Genomic DNA, 10,000 nt, shown 5'->3' with positions numbered 1-10,000 from the left:
CATGTGGTCAGATGAGACCAAAATAGAACTTTTGGGTCATAATTCCACTAAAAGTGTTTGGAGGAAGAAGAACGATAAGTACCATCCCAAGAACACCATCCCTACTGTGAAGCATGGGGGTGGTAGCATCATGCTTTGGGGGTGTTTTTCTGCACATGGGACAGGGCGACTGCACTGTATTAAGGAGAGGATGACCGGGGCCATGTATTGCGAGATTTTGGGGAACAACCTCCTTCCCTCAGTTAGAGCATTGAAGATGGGTCGAGGCTGGGTCTTCCAACATGACAATGACCCGAAGCACACAGCCAGGATAACCAAGGAGTTTCTCTGTAAGAAGCATATCAAGGTTCTGGCATGGCCTAGCCAGTCTCCAGACTTAAACCCAATAGAGAATCTTTGGAGGGAGCTCAAACTCCGTGTTTCTCAGTGACAGGCCAGAAACCTGACTGATCTAGAGAAGATCTGTGTGGAGGAGTGGGCCAAAATCCCTCCTGCAGTGTGTGCAAACCTGGTGAGAAACTACAGGAAACGTTTGACCTCTGTAATTGCAAACAAAGGCTCCTGTACCAAATATTAACATTGACTTTCTCAGGTGTTCAAATACTTATTTGCAGCTGTATCATACAAATAAATAGTTAAAAAATCATACATTGTGATTTCTGGATTTTTTTTTTTAGATTATGTCTCTCACAGTGGACATGCACCTACGATGACAATTTCAGACTCCTCCATGATTTCTAAGTGGGAGAACTTGCAAAATAGCAGCGTGTTCAAATACTTATTTTCCTCACTGTATATATACACATATACAGCATCCTGTCCAAACACACCACCTTCAGCAGCCCTATGGTACACACACTCGTGTATAAACACACACACACACACACACACACACACACACATTTATACACATAAACACTCACATCCAGCATCCTGTCCAAACACACCGCCTTCAGCAGCCCTATGGTACACACACTCGTGTGTGTATACACACACACACACACACACGAATCACACACACACCGATTCAGAAATTGCAAGAACGTTGTGGAATGTTGGTGTAATGGATGGTGTGGGTGTTGTAGGAGAAAGACATCACTCCAGATCCTCAGCTGATGGATAAGGTGAACGAGTGCGGCAGTCAGATGGAGTTCATGCGTTTCCACACCCAGCTTTTAAACCAGATTCCTCCTGACCTGTGTGATGTCTTTGACTTCTTCATCGCTCTCACCATCTGCAACACGGTGGTAGTGTCATCGCCCAATCAGCCGCGCCAGAAGGTGAGTCCGGGGGTGAAGGTCTGATCTGTACGCAGGTTCTTTATTTATATGTGTGTGTATATATGTATGTATATATATATATATATATATATATATGTATGTATGTATGTATGTATGTATGTATATGTGTATATATATATATATATATATATATATATATATATATATATATATATATATATACATATATATATATATACATACATACATATATACATATATACATACATACACACACACGTTCTTCAGCTACACTGATGTTTTAAACCGTAAATCTTTGGAATCATCCTCACCGAAACTTCTGCTGCGGCGACATCTATCTAATCTAAAGGCGGAGAGTCTGATTGGTTGCTGCGGGTAAATCGAGTCTATACAGTTATACGTTTTGTGTAACGCATTACATCACCAAATGTTTTTCACTTTTTTCGAAAGCTTCAAATCGGAGATAAATCAAAATGTCAAGTCATGTGATGTGGTCATGTAACCGAACAGCAAACATTATAAAAACAGATAAAGATACATTTTCAGATGTTTTCGGGTTGATAAATCGGCAAATAAAGCAAAAAAATGACAAATACAACAAAGGACACCCAGAACTGTCGAGCAGCTAGAATTCTGTACCAGACACACATGGGACAGCATTTATCTCCCAAAACCTCCGAAACTGGTCTCCTCACTTCTCAAAAGTACACAGACAGAAGACGTGATTCTACACAGTGGCCCAGTCCCAACTTTTTTGAGACGTATTGAAGCTTATCTTAAAAGTGGTCATTCTTTTCAGATTCCACGTTTGATATGTTTCATTGTGAATAGATTATAGGGTTATGAGATTTGCAAATCATTGCATTTTCCTTCTATTAACATTTTCGACATATTATATTTTATATTGTATAATGAATAATTCTTATTTAATAATAAACAATATTTTATGTTTAAATAGGACATAATCATTTTAGCCTGATTGCATTAGACGCTTTGCGTTCCGCACTTTGCCCTTTTCTACCGTGATCCACTGAGCAAACCCGTAGGTGCCAATACTTATAGCTACGTCTTATCTCGGACATCCGTCACTTCGATGCACTCTGACCCGAGCTCCTCCTGAAGTTCTGCAGGACGTTTGATTCTGCAGGAGTGGCAGATCTCGGCGTGCTTCCCGTGACCATGTGAACCGGGCGTATCCGATCCGTCCACACCCGAGCGTTCCGATCTGAGATCTGAGATCCGATCACCTGCTCGCCTTCGGAGTTTATTTACGCGTGCTGGTGTGGAATGCTCGGGGAGTGGGATGTGTGTGAGCAGAGGGAGTGTGTTAAAGGCAGATAGTTTGTGTAACCGTCACAGAAGCCTTTCCCTAAACTGCAATCGAGAGCATGCCAGATCTACACGGGTGTGTCCCTCAGCGGGGAGTGGGGGAGGGGAAAATCCTTCTTCATGGCTTTTTTTAAAGCGTTTCAGAGAAGTGAACATCTAAAAGGATTATTATACACAGTGGCTGTAAAAAGTGTGGAAATACTGAGTGTTTCATGGTTTTTGAAAGGCATGTGCATGTTCCTCGTTTCTATACAGCAAGCTAGATTTCATACCATTACATGACCTGGTCTGGTTTAAAAAATCCTCCCTTAAATGAAGAACAGCTTCACACACCCTCAACATCCGGACACTTTGTTTCTCCAAACGTTCAGCTGAATTACTTTGCCGTGCCTCAAAGATGTTCATCATTGGTTGGAGGTTTCTTGATCATCTCAGAGCAGTTCAGTAGGATTGAGGTGCAGTGACTGGGCAGGTGGTTCCATGATAAATATCACTCCAGACCTTAATAATAATAAGAAGAAGAAGAAGAAGAAGAAGAATTAGAAGAAGACTAATAATAAGACAAATAATAATAATAATAATAAGACAAATTATTATTATTATTATTATTATTATGTCTTTTTATTATTATTATTATTATTATTATTATTATTATAAGACTAATAAGACTAATAATAATAATAATAATAATAATAATAATGGCTTTTCTGTTTTAGCAGTAGTATATTTTAGGATTTTTCTGCTATATTTTGTACTGAAAGAAAAAGTATATAAAGAATTACAAGGTGGTGTAAAGTAATTTTAACACAAAATATAGCACAATATCATTTTGTAATATAAAACTATTAAAAACATTAACCAGTAAAAGGAATACAATAGCAATAAATAGCAATAAAATTAATGTCAAACACGTTTAATCTTTTTCTGTTTCTTTATTTCCAGGTGCGGCGTTTTGAGCTGAAATCTCCCGTGAAGACCATCGAGGACTTTATCAAGCGCTTCACACCGAGTCGTCTAACGTCAGGATCCAACAACAGCAGCTCGTCCAGCCTGGCCACCAACCGCTCGTCGTCTCAGCGCGCCGTCTCCAGTGTGCTGTCGTCTCCGTCGGCCGAGAACGCGATGGCTAAGCTGGAGGAGGAGCGTCTGCAGCAGGCCTTCAGCCCCGTCCCGCTCGGACACGACCCGGCCAAGCCTACGTCTCGGGATGAAGGCGAGCTGCGTTACGAAGCCGAGTCTCCGGACGAAGCGGCTCTGGTGTACGCAGCACGAGCCTACAACTGCGCTCTGGTTGGCCGGCTGGCGGATCAGGTGACCGTGGAGCTGCCGCATGTGGGGAAGCTAAGCTTCGAGCTGCTGCACACGCTGGGGTTCGACTCCACACGGAAACGCATGTCTGTGGTGGTGAGACATCCTCTGACCGAGCAGATCACTGTGTACACCAAAGGAGCCGACTCGGTCATCATGGACCTCATCAGACCTCCTGCAACAGGTACGGGCAAAAATGGTGATCAGTGATTGGTTGGTAGGAGTGATGGTGAAGGGTGATTGGTTATTAATCGTGGCAGGTGATTGGTTATTGGGAGCACTGTTTATTAGTGATTAGTGATTGGTTTGTAGGAACAATGGAGATCAATTATTGGTTGACAGTGGTGACAGGTGATTGGTTATTAGGAAACATGGTTAATGATTGGTCTGTGGGAAAAGTGATCAGTGATTGGTTGGTAGGAGTGATGGTGGTTGTTAATAGTGGCAGGTGATTAGTTATTAAGAGCGTTGGTGATTAGTGATTGGCTTGTGAAAAGGTGGTAATCAGTGATTGGTTTGTTAATGGTGACCATTGGTCTTCAGTAACCAATGTGATCATTGTTTGGTTGGTGGGAACAATGCAGATCAGTGATTGGTTGGCAGTGGTGGCAGATGATTGGTTATCAGGATTAATTATGATCAGTGATTGGTCTGTGGGAAAGGTGGTCAATGATTGGTGTGTGGGAAAGGTGGTGATCTGTGGCTGGTCAGTAACAGCACTGGTGTTTAGGTTAATGGGTTGTCAAGTAAAAAAGCTCTTAGATTTGACAACAAACACTTTTTTTTTTTTTTTTAATTGTTACTAAGAAAAAAAAACAGATTATTTTTATTAATCTTGCCCAAAAAATATTTTTGCTCCTCCCACATCAGATCAAGTGGCTTCAGACTCTGGTTTGGTTAAAACCCTCGAACTAAATCTGCAGCACTGTATGTTAAAGTCGAACCACAGAGCCAAAAAGCTGACGTGGCTGGAAAATAAAGTGCGAGAGCAGGTCATGTGACCACACCCGGGTGGAGCTCCCATCAGGGTTCAGCAGCTCCAGACTCTACAATGACTCCATTGACAGGACGATGGAGGAAAAGCAGAGCAGGCCAGCGCTAATACACATGAAGGGAAGCGGCAACGCAGAACCGTACGCCTCCTTTGAAGTGTGTGAACACATAAAACACTGTACAGACCTGCCTTCCACGCTGGAGCAGAAAAACAAACATGGCCGCCTTAATTCTGTAGTCCTGTGTGTTGCCTTATTAAATAACAGAGCCATGGATTATAGAATGTGTCCTGAAATGAACAGCGTCACGGTTACATGAGTAAACTTCTCTCAGAACTGGTTAAGGAGGCGGGGTCCAATTTGGTTACCATGGTGACAGCAACAAAAATAATTAAAGCTAGCTAGAACTGCGTTCCTGTTGTTTTCTAGTTTATTAATTTGCAGATCACATGTACAAGTTATTAGCCTTGGGAACAACACAAAAGCGGTTTTATTCTAGCTAGCTATCGATTTTATTTATTTATATATTTTATTTGGTCGCCATGGTAACAAAATTCAAATTGGATCAATCGGGACTGATATGCAAATTATTAAAGGATCGTGACATGATATCTAGAAATTTGTGTTACCGCAGAGAACTTTTCAGTTCCAGCTAGCTGTCTATTTATTTACTTTGTTAGCGCAGATCAAAGTCATGGCAACCTACAGCCCAATGGCCAAGGTGGACCAATTACATCTGATATACAGATTAATAAAGGATGCCGACCAGATCCCTGGAAAATCCTTTTATCCGCCGAAGTTGGCTCTATTCTAGCTAACTAGCTAGTTGTCATGGTAACATAAAGTTGAACCAATCACATCTGACATGCAAATCATCATCGCAGGATGATATCTGAAAATTTCAATTTCGCCCCAGAAGCTAGTTCTATTCTACGTAAATGAGGTTAGTAAACAGAAATAGTCGTTGTCATGGTAACGGTGAAAGATATCCCGACAGGTTCGCTAAATACATCTGTAATGAACCGAGACTGAACGTGGCCCGAAACGTGGCCCGGTTTTCACAGCTCGCTTCCTCATTTGCATACCGATGCATATTCATAACCCTGTTGTTTATAGCATTAGAGTAGGCGTGCGTTTCTACACCAGATAAAACTCTGTGATCGTGAGGAAACACCTCAATGTTGCACTTCAGCATTGTTTAAAAAATATTTTACATTTTATATTAAAAAACAATTAATTTCCAGCTGAGCTTTAATAAAGTACATGCCTCTTTTATACGCCCAGAATTTTTTTCCCCAGAAATTCAAAAGAGTTAGGCGTCGTTTTGAGAAGGTGGTGTTGCTGTAGGAAGCAGGTGGCGGAGGCCCGAGCTGATAAACATGGCGTGTTGGCAAGCCGACGCCTGCAGCCTGCTGATGAATCACGGGGGGTTCGAGGCGAGGCGAAGGGGAGGTTCGACACTTTCGCCCACTCGCGACTACGTGTCGAGCGACAATCTCACTCTGCTCTGGTGCGAGTTTCCTGTCAGGATGCAGTCCTTAAAAAAAAATGGTTTTCGCAGCTTCACATGTTGGACTTTTAAACCATCACTCGTTACACCAAACATCTCAGACTGATCTGAACACTGATCTGAACATGCCTCTGAAACTACTCCATACAAGGAGGTTAGCCAATCAGGGCCTGGCATGAGCACAGAAAAGAACCTGATTGGGCAGGGGGTGGGGCTAGAAGAAGCTATGGTACTTAAAAATATTTACTGAAAGAAGAAAAATCTGAAACATCTGGATTATTTCTTTCTTCAGAGTATTTTAGTTTTTAGACTTTTCAATCCATCTCACCATCCATCTGTTCTGTCCATCAATGTACATAGACTGATGGATGGATGTTCTTAAATTTGTTTTTCTCCGTGCATGTTTATATTTTGCTATTGATTATGCTCACTACATGCAGTGTGTGTGTGTGTGTGATGAAGCCATAGATATGCTGTAGCAAGGAAATCTACTGGAACACCTGATTTTTCCATCCATACATGGTTCTTCTCTAAACTGTTCCTGAAGGCACACTATTGTGCAGGACGTCTTTGGATGCAGTAGCAAGAGATTTTGCCTTCACTTAAACTGAGAGACACAAAACCTGTTCCAGCATGACCATGCCCCTGTGCACATATCCAGCTCCATGAAGATCTGCTTTGCATGTATTGTATGTATAGAGTAGAACATATTCTGAGATTGAGCTCCGATCCTATTGAACACCTTTGGGATTAATGTGAACGCTAACTGCACCCCAGGACTCCTCACCACACCTACATCAGTACCTGACTTTACTAACGCCCCCTTGTGGCTGAATGAATCTCCACAACATCTAGTGGAACATCTTCCCAGGAGTGTGGAGCTCATTATAACAGCAAATGGGAACTCAATGTGGAATGGAATGTTCAAGGAGCACAAACTTGTGTGTGTGTGTGTGTGTGTGTGTGTGTGTGCGTGTGTGTGTACGTATCTTTGAGTGTGTGTCTGTGGTTTGTGCTTAAATTTATTTCTTCATTCCAGAAAATTCTAAAGGAAAACGTCAGCGTAAAATTCTCTGCAAAACCCAGAACTACTTGAACCTGTACGCCGCTGACGGCCTCCGAACCCTGTGTATCGCCAAGAAGGTGAGCAGAGATGTGAGGAGGAGAACACGGAAAACTCTTTCACTTTCTCTCTACCCCTTTATCTCTCTCTCTCTCTCTCTCGCTCTCTCTCTCACTCTCTCGCTTTCTAAATGATCTCTCTTTCAAATTTCTTAAATGGAATATTTATTTGTGTTGTTTGAAAACCATCACTATTACAATCTTGCAAATTCTTCCGGGTGTAACTCGTCCCGGAGTTTTTGCCCCGAGTGATACCTCTAATCGTGCAGCCTGTTTGGGGGAGGTGTGTGATTTTCCCCAGATGTTTTCGATCACATGACCAAAATGGGTCACAACAATATGCCCCTCAAACTCCGGACCCGCTCAGAATTTTGTGAAATTCCGGTCCCCATAGAAAATGAATGGGGAATCCGACGCTCGACTGCTCGGCCCGTGTTTGCCCTGTGCTTGTACGACATATCCGCTTGTTCACACCCCACGTTCACCGATTACCCCGGGTACGACGGGCAGGGGGCAATTAATTCCCCCATAGAAATAAATGGGGGAACAGCCAGGATTCACATACACTGACACACAGAGTGAACGAGCCGGGGCAAAGCACACAGACCCCCCCAGGCATGCCATACATCAATCTAAACAGCCTGGTGGGGGGAATTGCATTATGGGAGATGCTAGAACCCCACACTCAATAGGGGGGAACAAAATGGGCGGGGTAAAAAAATAATACAGGACACGCAGTCGTCACCGAAAACACGGTCAGCACTAAAAAAACGATGCACTCAGGGTGGAATGTCACATTCTGGTTTAATATTATTGCCAATGCATCAGCAGCATCTCTCTCTCTCTCTCTCTCTCTCTCTCTCTCTCTCTCTCTCTCTCCATCTCTCCATCTCTATCTTCCTTTTTCCATCTTTCCCTCACTCTCTTTCTTTCTGTCGCTCCCATTCTCTCTCTCTTTCTCTCTCTCTCTCTCTCCCTCTCTCTCTCTCTCCACCATCTCTCCATCTCTATCTTCCTTTTTCCATCTTTCCCTCACTCTCTTTCTTTCTGTCGCTCCCATTCTCTCTCTCTTTCTCTCTCTCTCTCTCTCCCTCTCTCTCTCTCTCTCTCTCTCTCTCCATCTCTCCATCTCTATCTTCCTTTTTCCATCTTTCCCTCACTCTCTTTCTTTCTGTCGCTCCCATTCTCTCTCTCTTTCTCTCTCTCTCTCTCTCTCTCCCTCTCTCTCTCCATCTCTCCATCTCTATCTTCCTTTTTCCATCTTTCCCTCACTCTCTTTCTTTCTGTCGCTCCCATTCTCTCTCTCTTTCTCTCTCTCTCTCTCTCTCTCTCTCTCTCTCTCTCTCCCTCTCTCTCTCTTCACCATCTCTCCATCTCTATCTTCCTTTTTCCATCTTTCCCTCACTCTCTTTCTTTCTGTCGCTCCCATTCTCTCTCTCTCTCTTTCTCTCTCTCTCTCCCTCTCTCTCTCTCTCTCTCTCTCTCTCTCTCCTATTCTCTCTCTTTCTATCTCCCATTCTCTCTTTCATTCTTCCTTGCTTCCATGCTTTCTCTTTTTTTCTTTCTTTCTCCAGCCATCTTTCTTTCTTATCGTCTCTCCCATTTTCTCTTCTCTCTCTCCCTTTTTCTTCCATCTCTCTCTCTCTCTCTCTTTCTCTATTCAACTTTCTTTCTTACTGTCACTCCCATTCTTCCTCTCTTTCTCTCTCTCTTTCCATCTTTCTGTCTCCTTTCCTTTCTGCCCTTCTCTTTATTTCTCTCTTTCTCTTCATCTCTCACTCTTTTCCCGCTTGTTTTGAACTCTAATCAGCAGGCTGAACGGCCTGGCGATATTTCACTGTTACATCAGAATCATGATAAATAATATTGTGATACGCTTGTCTGAGATTGTGATTGTATTTTTTTTTTCTGGTTGTCGTGACAGTTGGTTTGTGTTCCAGGTCCTCAGTAAGGAAGAGTATGCCTGCTGGCTGCGGCGCCACCTGGAGGCTGAAACGGCCATCCAGGGCAGAGAGGAGCTGCTGTTCGAGTCGGCGCTGCGGCTGGAGACCGATCTTCACCTGCTAGGTCAGAGCTTCATCTTCTCATCTGCTGCTCTGCCATTCTCTCCTTTTTCCTGTGGCTAACCTGAGGCTAACGCTAGCTACCTGCTAACACAGCAATGCTAATATCGGGATTGAGACTTCGAGCAAACACGGAGCAGGAAGTGCAGAAAATCTCATCTTAATGTTGATAACTGGTTAACAGTGCAATAAATGAATGTAGGATTTGTAGCACCCCTGATTACTGTTTTACTAAATAACTTGACTAGCTTGATGCTAGATAGCGTGTATACAGGCAAACATGTATCCTTCTCTCACAGCTTGTTTCGTTTATGTAAAAGATCTTGAGTCTATTAGTTAGCATTGTGTTCACTAGCTTGGTAGTTAAATCACATGATCCTGAAGACAGATGATCCTCGTGCTAGTTACACAGTA

General features: G+C 42.9%; 1 protein-coding gene across 2 annotated transcripts in view; it reads left to right on the top strand.

Annotated features, from left to right (window-relative positions):
* Positions 1 to 10,000, top strand: part of atp10a (ATPase phospholipid transporting 10A) — a 377,925-nt gene that overhangs the window by 339,614 nt on the left and 28,311 nt on the right. For both annotated transcript variants that reach the window (XM_083562478.1, XM_083562477.1), the window contains 4 exons: positions 1,086 to 1,280; positions 3,534 to 4,083; positions 7,441 to 7,544; positions 9,464 to 9,590. In XM_083562478.1, the coding sequence (XP_083418604.1) occupies positions 1,086 to 1,280; positions 3,534 to 4,083; positions 7,441 to 7,544; positions 9,464 to 9,590 (976 nt within the window). The remainder of the gene's footprint in view (positions 1 to 1,085; positions 1,281 to 3,533; positions 4,084 to 7,440; positions 7,545 to 9,463; positions 9,591 to 10,000) is intronic.

The sequence above is a fragment of the Silurus aristotelis genome (genome assembly GCF_946808225.1).
Source record: "Silurus aristotelis genome assembly, chromosome: 2".
NCBI classification, from domain to species: Eukaryota; Metazoa; Chordata; class Actinopteri; order Siluriformes; family Siluridae; genus Silurus; species Silurus aristotelis.
The sequence above is the reverse complement of the archived record's forward strand: the minus strand, read 5'-3'. Positions and strand labels throughout refer to the sequence as shown.